The sequence below is a fragment of the Drosophila mojavensis genome, unplaced genomic scaffold, assembly GCF_018153725.1.
Source record: "Drosophila mojavensis isolate 15081-1352.22 unplaced genomic scaffold, ASM1815372v1 contig_231, whole genome shotgun sequence".
Taxonomy (NCBI): Eukaryota; Metazoa; Arthropoda; class Insecta; order Diptera; family Drosophilidae; genus Drosophila; species Drosophila mojavensis.
Window position 1 is genome coordinate 6763984 of NW_025318772.1, and position 23807 is coordinate 6787790.

At 40.1% G+C, this 23807-nt stretch overlaps 1 protein-coding gene across 1 annotated transcript in view; it reads left to right on the forward strand.

The window, feature by feature from the left end:
- The window catches only part of LOC6575197 (cGMP-specific 3',5'-cyclic phosphodiesterase), a 71990-nt gene that overhangs the window by 15256 nt on the left and 32927 nt on the right, over positions 1 to 23807 (forward strand). Inside the window, exons 2-3 of the mRNA XM_032728524.2 lie at positions 2868 to 2885; positions 19909 to 21094. Coding sequence (XP_032584415.1) covers positions 20498 to 21094 — 597 coding nt within the window. The 5' untranslated portion in view covers positions 2868 to 2885; positions 19909 to 20497. The remainder of the gene's footprint in view (positions 1 to 2867; positions 2886 to 19908; positions 21095 to 23807) is intronic.

Below are 23807 nucleotides of genomic sequence, written 5' to 3' on the forward strand. Positions count from 1 at the left end.
GTACGTATGTGTATGTGGAGCTATTAACACATCAGTGTTCAAATTTAACGAGCAGTTCGCCCGAATGCAAACGGCGCCATAAAAGCCAAGGGTAGGCGGCCGGAACTTGTAAAATATCCGGTGTGTGCAGCCGAAACGGAAAGACGGAGTCAAGCCTGTGGTCTGGCGCTTGCCACGGGATTGCAGGCAACTCCTGCTACACTGGCTGCTTTCAGTCTGTGCTTTATTCACGGTTTTCTTTTTTTCAAGCTTTTTCTTTTTATTTGCCATCGAAGAAATATAATGACTGCGCTGCCGCCGCTCGCCTTGTCGCCTTTGCTTCCGTTTTGGCATTTCGTTTCGGCTTAATTTACCTCTTAAGTGCAACATTTTGGAATTTTATTTTGCTGCTGTCTGTGCGCTCGCGCTCGTTCAGCCATTTTATAGATCCCTACTTACATGGATATACGAATATGAGAGTGTATGTGGGTGTGTGTGTGTGTGTGTGTGTGTGTGTGTGTGTGTGTGTATCGTAATGGACATTCCCTTCTTTATTTATTTTTAATACCCTTGTCGAGGGCATCATAATTTTGTCACGAAATGTGAAGAAGACGTTAGCCAATTTATAAAGTATATAGAGCATAAAGTCTTTGAGCAGCAGCCGATTCGATTATAAAATTTTGTGCAGAGAGCGTGAGATAGTACTTGGATAGATTATAAATTGAAGATGTGAATCATATCATGCAGCTGGCATTGAGTGCTTCAGCTAGTTCTTGTGTTGTGCATGAACTTTTTTTGCTACAAGTTTTTACTGTTTTATTTTGAGTTTCATTTTGACAAGAAAGATAAGGATCTCTTTTCATGTTTATTAAATTTTATTTTAAATATGATTTTCAATTTGGTATTCTTGATCATTAATTTAGCTTTTTAATACACCTCAGGATAATACATCATCTGATAACTTCTATAAGACTTCAGCTTAAGCTTCTAGCTGTATGACTTCTGTTAGTCAACAAGGTCAGCTTTTCTACAGAAGATGTTTATCTGAAAGAGTATTATGCTATCTTCGTGCTACGCCATCTGCAGCATCACGTACAGCATCTGCAATGTGTGAAGCGAATGTTGCCTCATGGGCTGCCAACAGCTTCTGTGTTACAACTGTTCAGCTTCAGCTTCAGTTCAGATCGTTCAGTTTGTGGCATGAGTTACGTGTTTGTCGTATTCAAAGCGAGTGGCATACCAAATATCTGAAGCCATCTACATATGTATGTACACGTATATATGTGCGTGCGTGTGTGTGTGTGTGTGTGTGTGTGTCTGGGTATGGACAGTGTTGACTTTTATTGACTGCCAGCTGGAATGTTGCACAAATAAACGAGTGATGTTGACATTGCCTGCAAATACCTGAAACGCTGTCCAATCGCTTTGGGCAGAATTCAGAAATGGATTTAATTGAATGTGAAAACATTTTTGCTAACATTTAAGTTTCAAATGCCGAAGCGTTTGACATATAGTCAAATGATTTCGGTGCAAACCAAATTTCAATTGCACAAAAAACAAACCCAAAATAAAAAGAAAAGGATTTAACTACCTAAATTGAGACTGTGTCAGGTTTTAAATATCAATGGAGACTTGTATTGCCTTAAACTGAACATTTTGTCAGAAAATGAAAAGCTTTGTGGCAGCGTGTCAGCTTACCTGACAGAAAGCAACGACAATAACAACAACAACAACAACAATTTCAAATGAAAAGTGAAAATTTTCTTGGGTGAACAGCTTGAGCTTGAGCTTAACTAGCAAATATCAAATGGCTTTTCAAAGAAATGAAAGCCGAAGCCGTATACAATGCGGTCTCCGTTTGCTATTCCCGTGCACTGTGCGCTGTCCGGCGGAGCTATTGGGTCCAGAGGCGACGGCCACAAGGCATCCATCAGCAGCTGCAAGTGTAGTCAGCTGTATGCAGCTACTCAGGTGAACTGTAGACTTACTTATAGCAAACAGTTATTACATTCTTAAAACAATTTTTGTATTGCTAAATGCAAACACAATGGGCGGGACTTTCGGACAATCATCATGCATATACATTGTATATACATATTTATATACATTTATGCGCTGCAGGGCCAGGACCCAGCTCCTTTTTGATTGGAGTTCATGGCAACATCCTGCTGTAACTGTATATCATCAGTGTAGCATTTTAGCCAAGAATAGAAACAAAGCTGCGCATCATCCGCTATGTAAGCGCTGTAGCATAAACATTCAGCTGAACTGTGCAACTGCCACGCAGTCGTAATTTAATACAAAGTTGTGCTGAACGTTGACTGAATTTAAATTCTATTTCTAGTTGCGCTCAGCTGGCTGGCCTTAAATTTAATACCCAGAGTCATCCAGATGTTGATATTAAACGTTATTCACATTATCCCCAACGTTGCCGACGCATCGCTTTAATAAATGACTCGTCGTTTGGCATATGAATAAAATGAGCAAGAGAGAAATGTGCTAATTGACTGCAATTAAGTCAAGACTCTTCTGCGACTCAATTAACTCGACTGCAGACGAATGTTAACCAGCCAGCGTTTGAGTGCGGCCAAAGGCTTTTTGGACAAAAGTGAATTTAATTATGGCCATCTTCTCAGCACACAATGAGTGCGCCATAAAGCCAAAAGAGATTTTTATGCATGCACAGATCTCTGTGGTTGCTTTCAAGTGTTTCTCTCTCTCGTTCTCTCTTCCTCTGTCTCTCTCTCTCTCTCTCTTTGTGTTCTCTATGTATTTAAATACATACAACTTTTCCAGCTGTAGCTCAACTTAGTTCCTAACTTTAGCTCGTGTCGTTTTGTGGATAATGAATAATAATTAACGATGTTTTTTCTTTACTTTTCTTTCAGATTATGATCTCAAATTGGGTAAGTCGTAATATGTTTTTATTTATATTAATCGAAGACTATGAACACATCAACTGCGATTATAATCGATAGTAACTTTTTGTAGGGTATACTGTAAAAGGGGTATATTGCCTGTGATAGGGCTGTGATATGTTGAATGTCGGTCTGTTTGATTGAAATATATTATATCGATAGATATCAATTGCTCTAGCTAGTTAGTATGTCTGAAAAATTATAAATCTATATACATCTTATATAGAGCTTATATGTATGTAAGTTCAATTATTGTATACGTAGCTTAAAAGTTTTACATTTCTGTCAGTTCCTCTATTGGCTCTCTAGTTGGTTAACTAAATAAATAGGATATATTTTTGTTTGGATAATATTGCCTGTAAAGCTTATATCTATATCATATCTAGTATATAAAGTACATGTATCTGTCTGTATGAACTCAGACTAAATAAGTCATATTAATAAATATCGATTTCTATAAATCTTTATGAATCACACATAGTAGATATCAGTATCTATGGCATACATAGATAAGGAATACTAGGTTTCTCGTTGCTAAAGCAGATTTAAATTAATTAAAAGTAATATCGATTAATTTCGTTTTTCACATATATCGTACTAGATATGATGTAGATAATCATATATGCTTATATACAGTCAGTGTGTAAATATCAGAATGAAGTTTGACTACTCACTGAATCAAGTTTACAACTTCTAGGGTATCTCCTAGTCGAGCACTGCCCACCACTGTGCAGACTAACAAGTTCTTGCTGTAGTGAAGTTGTCCTTGTGTCGTTGGCGCAGGTACGCGTTGAGTTTAATTAGGTGAAATTAATGTCATTATAATTAAGCGACTGTCACGTTCGCCTTATTGTAATTCTAATTAATGGTAACAAGCTGGCGCGCTACGGGCGCGTTTTCCACTGGCAACTAACGTGGCCAAGAGCCGGCCATGGAACTTATCAACGCTTGGGCGGGACCTTTTTGAAGTCTCTGGGGTTAGGTAGATGGCAAACAACTTGTTTTTTTCCTTCTTTTTTTTGTGTGTGTAATTTATTTTTGACCCACATAGATGCGTGTCCTTTGATAGGGATACGGACATCGGTGCTGGTGGACAAGGGGTCCTCTATAGAGCCAATGGAAATGTTATTGGAACGATTTGAACCTGAATGATGCAAATCCACTTGACTTGATTGAAATCGTAAAAGAAACATCAACAACATTTTCCACAGCGCTTGTTGAGGTTTTTCCTTTCACAATGCTGTTGTCGTGCCTCGTTTAACGCGTCGTAAGAGCCGAAACTGCTAGCATAAAAGTAAACGTCGCAAGGCAAATGTGGGGCGCTGTCATACATCAATCATGTACGTCACACACACAGCACATAACACACACACACACACGCACACACATACACACACCCATTCTCTGCATGCATGCGTAAATAGTTGCTCAAATAGCTCACTATGCGCTCATATTCATACGCACTGTTGCCGCCCAATATTGTTGCCAGGCCAGTACAGTCTTCACAGTGCATGTGTGCATGTGTGTTTGTGTGTGCAAATGATTTTCATAAATGAAATTGATGTACGTAAAAATAACTGTGCTGCTTTGCGGCCAAAGAGCATTAAGTTGCTGGCAGTTAATGCGCTATGGGAGCAACGCCACGCCCAGCGCAGCGATGATAAACGCGCATTTGTCGCATGATAAATAGCTAGCAGGCAAACAAATAAACTAGCAAATAGAGCGAAGGTAGTCGGGATTCGGCTTGGTGCCATGGGGAACCGCTCAACTGACGTACTGAGAGAGAGGTCTTGGCCAAATGGCTACCCGTTTAACATGCGTAGCTGGCAGCCGCTTGGGTCACTGTTTATAGGCGCTTTGGCTGCTACTGTCGTTAGGCCATGGGTCAAATATGCAATTACGCATTTGGCTATGTGCATGGCAGCCAATTAACTACTGTATATTAATTTATATACATATATATATATATATATGTAGACATGTATATGAGGATATAATTGTGGTTATTTGCGCCTGACTGATTTACGTTAATAGGCCAACACAATTAACTGGCCAAAGGAGAATTGGCAAAGCGTATTGCAAATTGCATTGACGCGCTGAAAACTCAGCGGGCGACACCAATTGCTAACAAGAAATAAAATGAACGACTGAACATGGCCGGGATTATTTGCACGAGTCCCGCTGGCGACGACACCACGATTTAGCCAGCTAACTGCCATAATAATCTTTGGCATTTACTCAGCTATTAATCTCAATGAAAATTAATGTTGGAATGTTTAATAAAATTACTGCGAGCCCAGTTGGATTTTTGGTTGCATTTATTTTTTTTTTTTTGCTTGTTGCTTTTTCTTTTGTTTTTTGCCTTTCGTATTGCCTTTTGGTTTTGTTTTTGTTTGGGGGTCTTTTTTTTTTTTTTTTTTTTTGCCTGGGGGCAATCATTCGTTCGGCCTGAATAAGTTGCCAACATTTTGCGGTCTAAGCTGTTGCGCTTTGCTTTTATTGCCAGAGATCAAATATAACTCTGTCAACTTAAGACTTTTGTGTGCGATACGAATGTACAAATACGTTGAATGTAAATAACATTGCTTTTAATTTGAGTAACAAATAAAATGTATATTATATGTATATATGCTTTTTGTTTCATAAATATTTGCACAGCTAAATAAAACTTGATGAAATTATTGCAGCTCAAACTGATCTAGAACGGGAATAAATTATATCAAGCTGGATATATTTGTATCCCAGATTCTGTTTCCCATCTCTCACTCTAACTTGTTTTCCTTTCTTCAGAGAATATATGTATAAACATATGTACTGTCTATATATACTGATTATGCTCTTCGACTCTAATAAGACTAGACTTAATTAATCTTTAGCAATTTTAATATACTTGTTAAATATTATGTTTGTTGCACAAATGCACATTTTGTTGCAATGACTTAATAAACGATTTCACATATATTTATCCAGAATATTAAACGACAATATTTGCTTAAATCAACATATTTGCATACATGCTCTGAGTTGCCTTTTTTGTTTTTGCATTTCACTTGCAATTATTTGATTTCAATTTCATGGATTTGTTGCATTTAAATTTTTGCTTAAATGCGGGATTTACACAAATATGCAACAGATCAAAGTCTCGACTTTAGGTTTTTGCCGCCTGGGCAAAATATTTTTGGCATGCAAGCTAAACTTAAAATATAAAAAAAAAATAAAATAAAATAAAATAAAAAAATAAATATTTATACAAATTTATACATACAGATATATGCAGTTGAAATCTAAATAGCTGGCAAACCTTGCTTTTGGCTCCAGTTCAGCCTAAGGCAACTTTGGCAGCAATCGAAACTCGAGCGACTGAGAGTATGCTATACAAATGCGTCTCATATACTTTACTACTGTTTGGCGATTGCTATGAATATACATATAATATACCTTGCTCAACTTCTGATTGGCGACTTTTCTCACACGTGTCACATAAATCACAGCTGTCAATGAACGTGTTTGTAGATAGTTTTTATTTTATTCCTTTTGGGTTTTGTGTCACTTTTTGTCTGCTCACATTGAATATCATTGGGAGACACGCGTGGCATTAATGAGTTTTAGATGTGGCAGCTGCGACACTTGCACCACGTATTAGAGCAGAATTTAATTAATTAATTTGATTGCTGTGTGTGTGAGTGTGTGTGTGCGTCGTATTTTTGTGTCTCTTATTTGTCAGCACCTGTGGGGGGCTCTTGGGTGGCAGTGCGCATATTGGCTTGGGTTGTTAAGCTGCGACACATGTGTGGCTATCTCTTTGTGTGTTTGGCTCATAACTTCAACAATCACATGAATAGAACAAGCGACGAGACAACAGCAGCTGTTGACTTCTGAAAGGAAGAATACAAAAAAGAAATGGCTTTAAAATATTCAGTGACATGCTCGCAAATGCGGATATTGTTGTTATATAAGTGCAGCACTGAAAGCACTTTCAATCAATTTGCAGCTCTGATGGGAATTGTTGTTTCCTTAATGCATTTATATACACATATACATAAATATACTGTTTTCATAACCAATCAGTACAATATGTATTCAGTTATTTAATCCTCTTTCGGTCACACATAAATATCGTTATTAATTTGCCAATCGAAAGAGCTTTAAAATATCCATTCCAAATGAATGACGGCAATTCGAGTGGCTCAGCACCGCAACGGAAGGTAATAAAAAAGTTCCATTAAACGCGAGTCCACAAAGTTAATGCCAAGCAGCTTATCTGGCAACACATATAAGTATATATAATTTCATATAAGTATCTTGCAAGTCTCCTGTTCTCTCTCCCACTCTCCCCCTCCCCCCTCTCCCTCACTCATCACCCCATCAGCCTCCTCAGTCTGGTCGTTGCTTTAGTCGCTTGTTTGTTTGCATAAAGTTTGCAGTGTAAACAGTTTAATACTCTTATAGTAGATGGTGCGAAGTAATTTACATGAGCTGCCAAACACATTAAAAGCATTTCAGCGACAATTTGCAGCCATTATACGGCAAAGCGGCAAATCGATAGCTCGAAGCTCGTTCGGCTTTATTGCGTGAGCTGCTTTCAACAATTCATTTTCCACTTGACATTCGACAAGCACCCAAAGTTGGCAGCAGGAAGTGCACTTGAACAGTTCCAGACTTGCCTTTTCATCTCTGTCTGTGCAAATAGTACAGCAAGCTAATCGGATAAAACAGTCGACAGTCGGCAGTCGACGGACAGCAGTCGACGGACAGCAGACGGCAGACAAACTGTCTGCAAATGGCAAGCCGAAATGTCTGTTTCAGTTGTCCAAATGCCCAAAAACGAGAATTGTCCGACCAATGTGGAGTCGCAGTTCTTTAATTAATGAAAAGCGGCACAAAACTCAACGAGCCCAGAGGCAAAAGTTTTCCGTTTTTCGTTTTTCGCTTTTCGAGCATTTAGCACAAAATTTTCGGCTGCTGTGAGTGCCTGGGCCCTGCCGTAAGTAGCTCAGGTGTAAAAAGCTTTTAAAACTTTCCAGCTTGACCTGCTGCCGGAGTGAGTTTCTTCTCCGAATAACAAACAATGTACGAAACAATGCCCCAAACATTCTACTACAAATATTTTCATTTTCTACGAAAACAATGTGGCAAATAATTTCGCCTCTGAGCCATAATCCAAACCTGCTTTGATCGCAATTGTTGGAGCTTTAATGAAATTAAAGTCGTCTAAAATTGTGTAATAATTAAGAACTTTTAAATTTTGAGTAGTGAACGACTTAAGCATTTAGCAATGATTTAACTTGCCAGATTAGGAAAGTTTTCTTTTATTCTAATTGATTTAATATGGCTTGGAGCTTTAGCTAATCCTTCGTATCCTTATCCTTATCCTTATATATATTTAATTATTAGTTTTACCTCATTTAGACTTTATTATTTTGTATAAAATTTAGTTTTTCTTCAACTGAAAATAAACTTTGAAAGTGTCTTGTAATATTCTTAATTTATTCTCATTCTTAACAGATTTTATACATATATTTAAAATCGTTATACAGAATTAATGAAAATATTTCAAATCGTTGAAAGCTTTATGAACGATTTTAATGCAATAATAAAATACATTTTAATACAAGGAGATACCTCGAACCACTCTAATCCTGCATGTAGGCTTTTATTATGGGCTTCAGATGAATTTAAATGAATTAAATTTTTTCCACTTAAACGGTGTTATGCAAAACATATGCATTGATTATGTATAGATAATCCCAAATTGACAATGTTTTATTGGTATTCAAACAATACTTTCAAATTAAATCACATAATCGATTTTTATCGATAGGTGCATGCGAAAAATTTATACTGTGATTGCTATACTAGAATATGTATTTAAAATATGAATATACTATGATGATGAACATTTTATTTACTGATTATACTACATATATAATGAATATACTATATACTGAATGCACTATATACTATATACCCTTTGTCTATTACGTGCATTTTCACAAATTCGCACAATTTCCGGAATTGCAATTTGCAAAGGTCTCAATCAAATATCTAGCTCTGATTATATTTGACGTATTGCTTCCTTTCCTAGAATCATTTGCAAGCTCTGCACTTTAAGCATTATTTCAGAACTGTAATATTGGTATTTTTTTTTTTTTTTTTTTTTTTTTTGCTGACTAGCTTTAACGTATATATTTTCCATTATACAACTTTAATTTCAATGCTGTCATATGATGATTTATGGAAACAGGCAGACTATAATTACTGTTTGGCTACCAATTTACCTGACCGAATTGGAAAGCCTAAGTTCATCATAAATTCAAACGGTCTCATATTTTATCAAACGAACCCGAGTCCGTGTCCGAGCCCGCGCTGGGGTGCAGCTGGAATGACACTTTAATTAGTTTATAGCACTGCGGTCGAGGGCGGTGCGAACCGGACGGCAAATGGGAAACAGGACAAATGAATATTTGTCATGCTTTGCGGTTACGTCCAACGTGTTTTTACTGTACACATTCGGAATCGCTTTGGCATTCGCATTCGCATTGGCATTGGCGTTTCGCATTCGTCGCGGTTCAGTTGCTGCGGTTAACCAACGCAGCGTGTCCTAATGCTAATGGCATTTCAATGTCCTGCCATCCAACGACTGGCGGTCTCTCGTACAGTGAGTGCTAATGCAAATGAAGTATGCGATAGACTCGCCAACTGCCGTTGATTAATTGCAACTGAAAATGTTGTCGATATTTTGATCGATCTGCTGCTGCTGGCCAAGAGAGCTCACTAACCAATAATTAGGCACAAGTCAGCTATGAAAAGGCAGCATCAGCTCACATCGTGGCCAAACTGGAGCTGAGCTCCATTTAGCTTTATTGGGCATAAGTATTCCACTCGAATGCACTAGCAGAGTCCTTGCATTGTGAGTCCTCAGTGCACTCACAGTTGACTGACTCATTAGGCTGACTGTAAGTCTTCTCAATCTCTCTCTATTTCTCTCTCTCTCTCTCTCTCTCTCTCTCTCTGTCTGCAACTCTGCAGTATCATCAATTGCTTTGTGTTATTTGCTTTTGAGGGGATTTGGTGTATGCTTTGAGGCTTGGGTTTATCAGCAGCTTGGCAAATCCGAGCTGATGTCATTTACATGACGAGCAGCATTTCGAAAACTAAACTCAGCGGCTAAGAGCAGCTAAAAAGAGCTACTGCTCACAATTTTGCTGACTAACGGCGGCTGTCTCCAGCTGTTGCATGCTGAACGACCAGATACGCTGTAATAAATTGCTTATCGAAAGAATTCCCTTTCAATTGCATTGCCAGCATCGTTTGTGCAGCTTCGTTAAACATTTCATCAATATATTTACTTTATATTTAAGATCAATTAATGTGCGCATTTATGTTGGCAAACCGAACATCCCATTCGGCATGCCAACGTATATAAACAGCATTATTTATTATCCCTCCTCTAACTTAGTGCTCTTTGAGTGCTGGGCACAAAAATAAAAACAAAGCTGCAAATAAAATAAAAGACTCGCATTTAAGCACAAATCCAAAGCGAATTTCGCTTTATGGGAGAAATGACAAGCGACTCTGTGATTTGCTTTATGAGATCCTTCAAACACGCACACACACACACACACACACGTACACATAAATATATATATATACAATTCGAGTCATTTATATGTGCACTGCATAGTGATGAGTTACAGTTACAGTTAGTGTTTCAGACTCGGGCCACGACATGCCAAGCCTCACATGTAATAAATCCAAATACATGACACGCATTGATATAAAGTATTTTTATCCTTTTTTTTCTTTTCTTTTCTTTTGCTTCAAGTCGGGCAATTAATGTCTTTTATGTTTGTCATACGCGTGGGGGCTTAGGTTAAGCGGCGAACCCTCCAGCTGGAGCTGTAAGCAATGCTTTGACCTTTGCCCTTTTGCAGTTTCATGCAGCGTTGGCCGAACTTCGTTTCAGCTTTTACAGTTCAGCTTAAAGACGGGCACATTGACTTAGCATTTGGGAAATTGATTTTTTGTTCTCTTTCATAAAAAGTTGTTGTGTCTTTGGCTTTGTTTGGATTCACTAACCGAAAGCTCTTAATAATGCTGAAGGGCAACAGAAACAGGCGGCAATTAGCTAAGTTTTTCCATAAGCCAATACACAACAAGTTTCAAGTCAAGCGTGAAACGATTTATTATTTTATATTAGTTAGTTAAAAGTTTTAATTGAAAAGTTAACAAAATTGATCAGCGCCCTAGAGCAGCATGTTTGTGGATTTCATATTCAGCTGGCAATTTTCCACAAATATTGATCCAATTAAAGTTCACAATTGAGTGCACCCACTCCGCCCCTCCACACCTCACATCAAGGATCCACTGTGGCGTCGGCACAACAAGTGCGGCTAATCAATCAATGCAATCAAGCATAAATTGTCTTAAAACAAAAGCCCCAACTAAATATTGTGATGCCATTAACAACAACTGTCAATAGGGCGATATGAGCAGCTATGGGGGGCAGACAACAAAAGCCGCAGCTATGCGGCATGGCAAGGCAAGGCAGCGGGGGTGTGTGTGTGTGCTGCAACAATGGGTGACGGAAACCGAAACATCGACATGGCAGAGGCATGGACCACGCCTGTCGCCCGTCGCCCGTCGCCCGTCACCCATCGCCACACAGACCATGCCCAATCCCGATTCCAATCCCAATGCCAATCCCAATGTCAATGCCCATGCCAATGCCAATGTCGAGCGTGTGCAAACAGACAAAGGCGAGAATCTCAACGCCATCAACGTGACGAGCCGAGGCATCTTCATTTTCATCTTCATCGTCAACAACAACAACAACAACAACAATAGCAACAGCAACGCGCTTATCGCTGTATGAAATTATACAGGAATGTTATTATTGCGGCTTGTTTCCTAGAAGATTTCACATGTCTGTGTTGGTAAAATGGTAAATGGTAAACGGCACAACAAACGTGGTAACAGCGCACACAAATTGCTATTAAATTGGCCCTTAAGGCCGCTCGAGATTTCATCCAAAATAAACACACGCACACAAACACAAATACTGTCGGTGTGTGTGTGGGTGGGTGTGTGTCTTAAATCTCATATAGCTATGCGTATGCAAATTGACTGAGGCCAAAGAAGAAAGAATCTCGATTGCATATACATTCTGATTGCGTGTCTGACTGCCAATGACACGAGCTGAAAAGCTGTCGAGTTTATATAATACTAAATGCAGCTCATATGAAACAGAATTAATGTGAAGTACATGCTGAAAATTAGTAGAGGTAAGCTAATGATGATTATTGATGAGTTTTTTCTGGATACCTTGTAAATCCTATTACATTTTTTCCAGTAGAACTCGTGATTTTTAAGAAAATAAATAATAGTTTTGCTAAATTTTTTCGACCAAATAGTCGAGAATCAGAGTAAACTTCGATATTTGAAGTTTGCTTGACAGATAATACTACTATACTGTAAGTAGTAATACTAAAGTCATTTTTTTTTTCGAAAAGAATATTAATTTTAATTGAAAGAAATGTGACCCATATATAGCACTAGATTTTTTCAAGCATTTTTTTTTAAATTAAAAAATAAATATTTATTGTAATTCTACGGAGGTTTTACGAAAAATAAAACAGAATTGAATAGAGCAGACTCGAATAATATAGAAAATATTCAATATTAATATAGAACGTGAAGTGGATGTTATACTGATGACGCGCAGTGTTGTTCCTTGCCTTTAATGTTAATTGACTTAATTTTTGGCTTTACTATAAGAATTGATCATGAGCCATTTATGAGAGCAACAAGTTGTTGGAAGGCTCCGTGTCGAGTATTTCCTTTGAAAAGCGCGTCTTGCAGAAGGATATCTTTATCAAAAGTGGACATTTCAATTTGAGCTCCGGGCTAGCTACCATCAGCTATTGTGCTTCTCATAGGGGCTTTCATCTCATTGAGTGTTTCGTCCAACAAGTGTTTCTCCCGCCGCCATTCTTCTCTCATATTGAGTAAAAACTTGGCTAATATTCAGCCAAATACTCAAGCACTTGTTGATGTCGAAGTGTCAGCTCTGTCAGCTCGTGTCATTGGCATCTAATGAATTTTCCATTTACACATCAAATTGCATGCCGCAGGCAGTCACTCCACCTGCCCGCCTTCCGCCTTCCGCCTGCCGCCTGTTGTTCAAAAGAAAATGCCGACACTGAAGTGGAATCTCTCAAAGCCACTTGGCTCGGCCAGCACTCTGGGCAGGATGTGCCGCTGTCCTGTCGCACTGTCTCAGCTCCTGCCGCATTGTTATGTCAGCGAGCCAAGCATTTGCAGTCAACTCTGTTGGCATTTATGTAGCGGGAACTCAACAGCCAGCAGTCAGGAGTCTGCAGTCGAGGTCCTGCATCCTAGTGGCTTTGGCGCTGTCAAACGGCATTTCTCGAGCGACTGCGATTTAATCTGGAAATGCGCTCGCTTAGCAGGACACTGAAAGTTGAGTAGAAAATTGGTTATTGTGCTCGCTTCTAATGGACCGTAATGCTTGTGTCTATGTGTGTGTGTGTGTGTGGGTGTGTCTGTGCCTGTGTCTGTGTGAGTGCCTCTCACACTTATAGCTGATGCGACCAGCGTCCAATGTTTTAATTAATGCCACGCCGGCAGTGTCTTTTTTTTTGATCCTTTTGTGCTTATGCACAGCGTGCGCTAAAGTTTTTCAATTATTTCGCATTGACAAGTTTTACAAGGCCCCAACACAGCGCGCTGCCTCATTCCCTGCGCAAACTGCAAAATAATGCATAGCAAAATGTTAATGGCATCTAAGCTCTACTTGAGTTTCATCCGCTCAAAGACTCTCGAATTGGCCTAATTGAATTTTAGTTCCAGCTAAGCTGCAGCTGGCACTCAAATTATTAATAATTTATTATTGATGCCACTCAGACTCTATCACGCTTTGCTGTGGTTTAATTAAGACCGTAATTGAGCAAATATCTTTTGTGATATTTGTAATCCAAAAGTGAAAACTACTTAAATTGCCGACTCTTAATGGGATTTCCATTTGATGTTGTGTTTAGTTAGTCAATGGTCAATTGCAAGCAAGCATCAAATAAATTTCAATGAAATTAATTAAAACCGCAAATGCAAATAATTATATTTATGTGTTTAATTTACACTCAATTCGTGTTGTTAGAATCAACAGAAATTGCTGAAATTATTCAATTTATTCAATTTATGCTAAAGAGATGCAAACAATATGAATTCATAGAAAAACGCTAAATAAATCGAGTCTCATCGACTGCCCTACACATGTGAAGTGCAGTAAAATAACTAAGCGTTGAGTGATATATCAGCAAAACATATCCTTATCTGCGGCAAATACTGGGATCGATATACATAGATACAGATTTGGAAATCGATATAGTATCGATATATGTAGTTTCAAGATCTCAACGCTTCTGGTCCTTGAAGCTACATATATACTAGCATATAGAATTTTAAATAAGAATGATTTTATCTGTTGTACAAGTTAAAGATTAAAGATTGGGTATTTCATTCTCTACTCGAGCGTATTCATACTTCCTCTTCATGTTCCAAACTTCAAGTCTTTCAGTTTTGCATCACACGAATAGGCCTAACCAACTAATATGCCCCATTTTACTTTGCTAGCGAGTGTAAAAAGTTTTTTTTTTTTTTTTTTTTTGATTTATTAAAGCCATACGGGGTAGTTTAGTAACCCCTTTGTGTGCTTTTTTGCTATGCATTCAGCCCATTTGGGCGCGCCGGCTAACTTAGTTAGCAGTTTCAATATTAACAAATATGTACACAATACAAAAATAATAACGACTTCATCTTCTTCTCCTATGGGGAGAACGGAGGATTAAATCCCTTGGCTGCCTTCTGTTGAGCCTCCTTGGAGTTCGACTTACTGTTAGCATATTTGCTAGCCGATTTTTGTGCCGCTCCAACCGGTCATTGTACCGACTCGAGTGCTGGTTTATTGTATCAAAGACAGTGGCTAGTTTCAGGTCTCTGTGCAGTATGGTGTTTCTAACAAACCACTCACATCCGGTAACCAATCTCGTGATTTGGCTGGCGGCGTTCTCCGCCTCAGCGTATAGCAAACATTGTAAAAAGTGTCAAATAGATTAGAAAACTATTTCAACGCACAAAAGTATGCTACGATTTTAATCGAATTTTTTGCATTGGAGCTGACGGAACTAGTTCGTGAATAGTTACAAAGTGAATGGCTTATATAGAGTGTTCATGAGTATTGCTGAATGTTATTTATTTTATTTTTTTTTTTTTTTGAATTTTGGTTTATTAAGTGTAGAAACTGTACAATCACATATAGTACTTTAACAACACATATATATACATAAAATTAGAGCCAAACCTCACTCAATTTGTGAGGACTGAGAAAAAAAGAAAAATAATAATAATAATATTTATTGAATACCCATTGTTTTGGCAAAGCCCTGCCGTTTAAGTCGTCTTAGGGGTCTGGCAGGTGTTAGACCTCTTGCGAGTAGGCTTTGATGTCGTACAAGTCTGTCTGAGTATCTGCTTGTGTGTTTATTTATTTGTTCTTCGACAGTAGACAGCTTGAGGTCTCTATGCAGTGTTGAGCCGCGTATGTACCAGGGACAGTTTGTTATCTGCCTTAACACTCTGTTCTGCAAAACCTGCACTCTTTTATAATTCGATTTTGCAGCGATCCCTCAGATTTGCACTCCATAGAGCCATATTGGTAGGATGCAGTGCACATAGACAGCTCTTTTGCATCTCAGCGGTAAGGTGCTCTTTCTATTGGTGAGCCATCTTAATTGTTGCAGTCTGTGACGACATTTTTTCACCGTAGCTTTGAGGTGTAACTGAATGTTATTAATCATTTGACCTGCTTAACGGGATTATAGATAGTCATTGTAATTTACGTTAGTCCACTTAGGTAAACAGCTGGACTCGGATGAAAGTTATTAGAAGAACCGCATCAAGTGCTTTCTAATCTAGTTAGAGTTTCTCTTCTGGAATCCAATTTCGTTTGAGCTGAGCTGACATTGTAAACTAATCTCTGTCACATGCAGCGCGTGTCACAGCGGATTTGTGTAATTATTATGCAACAAGTATTGTTGCCGAGAGCAGAGCCAAGCAGCTTACAACCAGCACGCATAGTGTGTGTTGAGCGTGTCTGCTCTGGCTGAATGCAAAATTCGAATTGCCAGAGCCGTGGCAAGAGCGCATACGAAAATTGCCATAGCCGCAACGGGCGCTGGCAAACCCAAGACGGAGGAGAGTCAGCGGCTGTGATGCTGAGTGTTGCATGTCAACACCATTGTTGCACAAGCCGCAGCGCGTTAACTCTCCCTGGACGCATTTGCTGCTTTCAAGTCAAAGAGACAGCCGCAGGCAACTCTGTAAGCTGAGAGAGAGAGAAAGAGACAGAGTGTGCGTGTGTGTGTGGCAGCTACGTGATTGTGCTGCCAATGCCACAAAGCAGCGCTGCGCGGCGTTTTTGGCCTGAGCACTAAGCGACGTTGATGGCCGAGGCCAAAATGCAATGTTGCAATTTGCCAAATTGAAAACACGAAAATGAAAGCGCCAGCTCGACTACAAAGTAGCCGCCAAGTTAATTTACGCTAACGCGTATGCAGCAATAGCCGCATCCGCATCCGCATCCGCACTTGCACTTGCGTCTGCACAGCAACAATGCGGTCACTAATTCTCTAATTTCGAGCGGACCCCACTCGACCTGGCGCATGCACAACTACAAAGGTGAAACCGCTTCAGGCGCAGCCCAGCTCAGACCAGCCCCGCCCATCTTCGCATTGCCTATTTATGGACACATGCAGGCTGTTAAGCTTCATTTGCATGTTGCAGCTGCAACTGCAGTTGCGACTAATGTGCGGCGTGGCAGCGAACATGTTTGCGCCGCATTTTAATTAAAAATAACTGCAGCATCAAAAAAAAAAAAAAAAAAAAAAAAAAACAAAAAAACAAAACGCACACATACACATTTTTTAATTAATGGAAATATGAGCCAGCTCGCTACTTTGTATATATGTATGTGTGTGTGTGAGAGTTTGCCTTGCTGCAATTTGCCTTTGAAATGTGAATTGTTAGTAAATATTTAAGAGCTTCATTTGCATTTGCACCTATTTAACACACTGCACGTATGTATGTATGTGTGCGTGTGTGTATGTATCTGATTTGTTTAGCTTTGTTCAGTTTATTTACTTTCGTTTCGTTTATTTGTCGAGCTTAGGCGCTGCCGCTGCTCATTTCCGGTCAAACTTTCATGAACTGGCTTTGTGTGTGTGTGTGTGTGTGTGTGTGTGTTTGTAGCTGTTATGTTCGCATAATTTACCCCATATTTGTGGCAAACTAATTGCGGCACACGTCGGCCACGTTACCCCGTTCGCCCGCTGCCCCACTGCCCCACTGCCCCGCTGCACTGCCAGGCAGCTGAGCATCCGTGTCTAAGCTATGCAAATTTACTGCGATGCTTTGTTGACTGATTGCACAGCACAGCAGCTAGCAAAGGGGCGACTCGGCCCGTCCGATTTGCTCTGAGCACATTTGCATTACATTAATTAAGCAAATTCGCATACAATGTGAACAGCGCCTCAGTCGGAATGCGAGGGAGTGTGTAGCGCCAGTGTCCTGTGTAGGAGCAGGACGACTCCTTCTGGCTGTTAGATGCCCAAAATGATTGAACATTGAGATTTAATTGATTAGCAGCAACATGATCACGACATAAGTGAACACTTTGCATTTGAATTGACATTGGCTACGACTTTAAATGCTGCTTTTGATTTTGTGGTCAATCTGCTACTGCAGACGCCTGAACGCTTGCGGGATATAAAAAGAAAATTTGTTAGCCGCAAAGCGCATTAAAATCTTAATCTTTAATGTTGATCTTAAATCTGAGAAGTACTCTGGCTGAAAAGGGGGGGTATGTGCAACATGGCTGCAGCCACGCCCCAGTCACAAACAGTAACATGGCCGCCCATAAAACGTTGGCGAGAGCAAAGCAATTTCACACGCTCATGAATGGCAAAGTGATGCATATAGAGAAGGACAGGGACAGAGTGAGAGAGAGAGTGAGTTGTAGAGAGAGGGGGGGAGGGGGAAGGGGAGAGTTGCCTTTATAGAGCAGAGTTCAAGAATTTATTACCCAATTTGAAATTGCAAACGAGCGCGTGATAAAGCTCGAGGTAGTTGCTGTCGGCTTAGTCATTGTTGTTTGCATATACCCTGCACAGAGCGACGATTAGAATATGCTAGACAATGAAGATCTGACTAACAACAGTTAGGGTAGCAGCTAGCAACGCTTTTGTTGGCCATTGTGTTTTATTCAAAACAGCATTGTTTATGACAAGCGGAAAGCAGAGTGAAGAGAGCAGAATGCAAGGCAAAAACCGAGTCAATCGGTTGGCCGAGGCGAATGGGCGAATGGGGGAGTGGAGGGCTCGTGTGCACACAGAATATGAAAACGGAGGCGAGCGTGCAACAAACAAACATGGCTAGCACATAGTCGGAAAGCCAATCTATTTTTTCATGGTAAAAGGTGAAAATGTTCAGCAGCAAATGGAAATGCATAAGGCAGCTGGCAGCTCGATTAAATGGCAGCCACTCCCAGCCCCAAAAACTTTAGTTAAACATAAAGTCAAGGCGATGTGGCAAGTGCAGCGCATAGAAGTTGCGCACGTGGCGAATGCCGCGAGCCGTTCTATGCAAATGCCAAAAGCCATTTTAATGCAAATGCGCATAAATGCGCAATGGAGTCCCCAGTGGCCCATTGCCCCATTGCCCAATTCCGCCTGCCCCTGCCCCTGCCCCTGCCCCTGCCCCTGCCATAGCCCTTAGCGGAAGCGGTTTTCCTCGATTTCATTTAAATGTATTTTTCCTCTCTTCTTTATTTGCTATTTTTTTTATATATATTTTTTTTTGTTGTTGTCATATTTTGCTTGCGTCTTTGCCGGCTGTGAAATGTTGCCGCACTGTAAGTGGCAATTCGCTAGTCCCCACCATGCCCCATCGTCTCTCGACGCACGCTCAAAATTTGCATATGACATTGGTAAAATCAAAGCTCGATTGGTTGCTCCCTCTTTCTCACTCTCTCTCCCTCTCTGTTTGGCCTAAAGTGCACCTTGTGGTCATAAATTTTGCGTGCTCCAATGAAGCATTTAAATGTATTTGCATCTCGAGTTGTGTGATAGAATAAACAAATTTATTACATACAAAGGAAATAAATCCAATTTCATATACATGCATGCATATGTCTTCCAGACTCTCGCCATTCGTTTAAAATTCATTTCGCTTGCGCAAAAACAATTGACATTTTGAGAATTGCCAAGCTCAAGCGAAATGGCATTCGAATAATAGATTGGCCACATGAATGCGGCTGGAATGCCAGTAAGAAATATTGCCAGGAAAAGGAACTTACTCCGAGTGACTGGCTTAAGCCACTCTTTTCACTTGATAATAACAATCTAATCTGAGAAAACCTGAAATAATTCTCTGCTCATTTGGCCTGTTGGCTTACAGGAGATTGATTTTGGCTGCCTTATTGTTTCAATAGCGGCCATAGTTGATGTCATATATCGATTAGAATGGCTCATGATGAGGATTTAGAATTTTGAAAAGCAAGTAGCTCTCATGGGGGGAATACAGATTTTGATTGAATTTGAATGCAATCAGCTTTGTAAATGGCCAAACACCAATGTAGGTTTCAAGAAAAAGTAAATAGATAGAATAGAATAGAAATAGAATAGAAATTATACATAGAAATCAGAAACAAAAATATATTTATTAAAATATATTCATTAAAATTAATATATGGAAGCAGAGCTCGCCATTTTCATCCCGAATATTTCCCTTTTTATGACTTATTCATCATAATAGGTGCTCCATGATATATAGCTTCAAAACTTTTGTATAATGTTGGCCAAGAGCTAACTAAATGTTCCCCTTCAACTGACTGAGTAATCAACCAAGAAATACTAACCTTTTGTTCAATCTCTTGCAGCTTAAGTGAAATCAAGTTGACAGCACGTGGTCGCAAATCAAACAGAAATGAACTGTTAAATGGCTGCCGAGGCTTGTTTGTGCGTCAATATTTAAAGCCGGCAATAGAAGGACTGAGGCGACGGCTCCCGGGACTGAGGCGAACGTGCATGAACCGAGATCTAGAGGCTAATGTAACGAACACAGCCACAAGGGCTGAAGATGACACAAAGCCATTTGCCGGGCACAGTTTGAGTTGGTCTCGTCATCAATTACCCCTTCCCGGCGCTGTCCCATTAAGGTCGTGTAGCCAGCCAAACAGCCGCGGAGGCAACAATAGGCAACAGGCGACGGCAACAGGTCGTCAAGGAACTCAACCAGCCTCAACCAGCCTCAACCAGCCCACTCAGCCATATAAGTGGGCAGCTACGTGACTTTGTCAGCCCACGCAGCTGGAGCCGCAGTCAAGCGTTTAGCTGAAGAGCATCGCCCACTCAGTGAGGCTAGGCTGGGCCCGATTCACCTGATGTGGGAGCATCAGGTGTACTGAATGTATGCTAGCGACTTGGTAACCATTGCCGCTGCTGCCGTTGACACGATAACTAACAATCATGACCGATGTATCAGCTACCACGGGCAGGGCCGGCGATCGAGTCAGCTCCACAAGCTCCGAGGTGGCTGTGGAGACAACATCTCAAGCTCTAACCAATGGTGCCGCAAAGGAACCACTGGCAGCAGTAACAGCAGAAGCAACAGCAACAGCAACAGTCACAGCAACAACAACAGCAACAGTCACAGCAACAACAACTGCTGCAACAGCAACAATGGCAACTGCAGTCATAAGCAAGCAAGCAAAGTCCGAATGCCATTCACAAAGCAACAACAATCAGCATGTGGAAACAGCTCCGTCAAAACAATCCAGCGACAGTGAAGCGAGTGCGCCTACGACTGTGTCTATTCCATCAGCAAATGCCAAAATCAACAGCAGCAGCAGCGGTAAGACAACAGCCACACAGCAAGATGTGGACGAGGTGGCTCGCCTGTTCGAAGAGAAGCCCGAGGCCTTTGAGAAATGGCTAACGGAACGTGCACCGCCCGAGGCGCTGAGCCGCCTGCACGAGTTCATTGAGAGCCGCAAGCCGCACAAGCGGCCCTCGGTCACATCGGATTTGTTTCAGCAATGGATGGCCTCGCCCACCGTGCAGCAGGTGGGTGTTTCTTAAATATATCTACTTATAATGCAGGCTACAAACATATACTATATATATAACATACATATTGGAGTATCCGAGTAGCTGAATGTGTCAGATATACAGAAGTACAAACCCAGTTTGCTGCAGCTTAAGCTGGTGTTGCAATAAATTCGTTAACCACAACTGCAGCAACATTTGATATTTAATTCATCACAGGCGTCAAGTGGCGGCCGCAGCAGCTGCAACTCAAGTAAAACTGGAATATAAAAATACTTACAGTTAGAAGGTCTATGCAGTCGGGGCATGTCTGTGCTCTTTGCCCGTAATATATGCGATGTAATAGAAACTGATATAAGTGATATAAAAATATAGATATTCGAGTCAGATTGAATAACTTGCTGTTAGCTGAAGTTTGAAAGTTTCACTGTTATAATATTAAGCATACGCCCAGCTACGCCAGCAGGCTAACTGTTTTAGTCTATCGAATGTAGATTGTGAAGGCATTGCATGTGAAGAATTGTGATATTAAAAACAACTTGCAACTTGACCCTGATCCAATTGATTGCTGAAGTTTTGTAATATCGAAAGCTCATAGACAGCAAGCAGCTGCTCAAACACATATCAGAGGCGTGCTAAGGTATTGGAATTTATTTCAAAATTTAATTCGGTTAGTAAAACATAGTCGGGTTGCCGTTGTCATCATCTAGATTCTTTCCAATTTAAACACGCACAAGCCTGCGGTTTCTATTGCTGTTCCTCCTGCGGTTCCTCCTGCGGTTTGCCATAATTTGAGCTCGGCGTCTTTGGGCAGCTTGTTGTCGTGCGCGATTCCTACGCCATAAATTCTGCCTACGCTGCCGCCTTCTCATCCGTTGGATTTGGTTACGCAAACGCCTAACTATCGCCTGAGTCTCGGCCAATTGGGCAGCCGTTGCTGCTGCATCAGAGTTAGATGTTCCGGAATTATCAGAGGGACTGCTAATTGACGGTGTTGTCACTGGATTTCCACTCGTCGGTGGCGCCGTATTCGGCGCAGTATTTGGCTCTGGTGTTGGTGTTTCTTTGCAGCTTGGATCAGATTTATATTCGTCTTCTTTGCACTCGTCTGGAGTGCACTGCGCAGGATCCTTACATGCAGCATAGCTTCCTTGGATTACACAAATAGCCAAAACGGCACAGCCAAAGATCAGAGTTTGGATCCTCATCTTGTTGGTTTGGATGATAGGATTGAATGTGAAGCACTGATCCGAGCTGCCCATTTTATAGCGAATTTGAATTTGTGAATGGGTGTTTACTTTTTGCTTACGCACGCTGCTTTTACCATATGTGCCAACATTTGCCACACTTTAATAATTAATTTCTTTTTGTTTGTAATGATCATCCCACTTAAGTACAATTCAATTCAATTTTAGGCTTGTTCAATATTAAAACAGTAGTTTTTTTTTTTTTTTGCACGTCATTGTGCTTTATTGAGATCTTTTTATATTTTAGCTCTCAAAGTATTTATTTGCTTAGGCTATAGTTCTGTATACAATGATGATCATGGCAACATGTGAAATTTATATAAAAAAAAAAAAAACAAGTTCGAAATCGAGCTCAACTGCCTGCTGAATACTCGTCCATAGTCGAAGCTGAAGAAAAATATTGTTATAAAAAATATATATGAAAAAGGAGATCAACATAGATTTATTAGGAAAAATTTTAACTGTTAGTTCTAAAAACTGAACATGATCCAGATAGTGGTCAAAATATTCCAACAAACCTTGATTTTGCTTTCTTCTGTAATTTCCATTGATTTGTTCACACATATAAGAAACGCATCTTTATATTTCTATGGTGTTCTCTACAGACAGTAGAAAAACACCTTGAGTGGAGCGTAAGAGGTCTGCATATGACACGAGACAAAAGCTCGCTGCTATTTATAACAGTTCAGCTTATCACATTATTTTAAAGCATATCTTTAGTTAAGCTTGTAAATTAATATTTAATGAAATCGTACGCAAGTAGGAGTTTTGAATAGCCTGAGATCATTTCTTCGCCTGTTGATTCCGTTATCACTTATGGCAGTTTAACAAAAAGAATAATTAATTAAAGTAATACAGCAACCTTAAATTTTATTAACAGTTACTGAGTTAGTCTTGAATAGGCATGATCCTATTATCAAATAACGTGCTCAGCTTACTGGCAATCTATTCTTGACTATATATATACAGTGGAATCCGGTTATAACGACTCCGCTTAAAGCGTCCAACCGGTTATGTCGACGAAAATTCGATGTCTTGGTTGGTCCCCATACAAACTTATATGAAAGAGTCTCCGCTTAGTACGTCTCAGCTTTTACCGACAGTTCGTTTATCCCGACGATTTTATTTTTAATTTTTGAGTCATTCACCGGATATTACGACGTGCCGGAAAAAAAATGCGAAATAATGACAATAAATTTAAGCATTGAAAGACGCTGTTAGAAATAAATATGTTTCTATTTATCAGTGATCAGTGTGTACGTAGCAGCGAAATGCTGCTAAGACACAGAGAGAGAGAGAGAAAGAGAGACACAAGCTGCAAGTATCGTAGTGCAATTAAAGTGTGTATTGTCACTAAGAGAGAGACAACAATAGCTGTTGCTGAACGTGGTCCCGAGTGTCGCTAGGTGAGAGCGAGACGGCTAGTTATGTCGTTCGCAGCAGGGTCGCTGTGCTTTCGATGAACAAGAATATGCGACCATGAT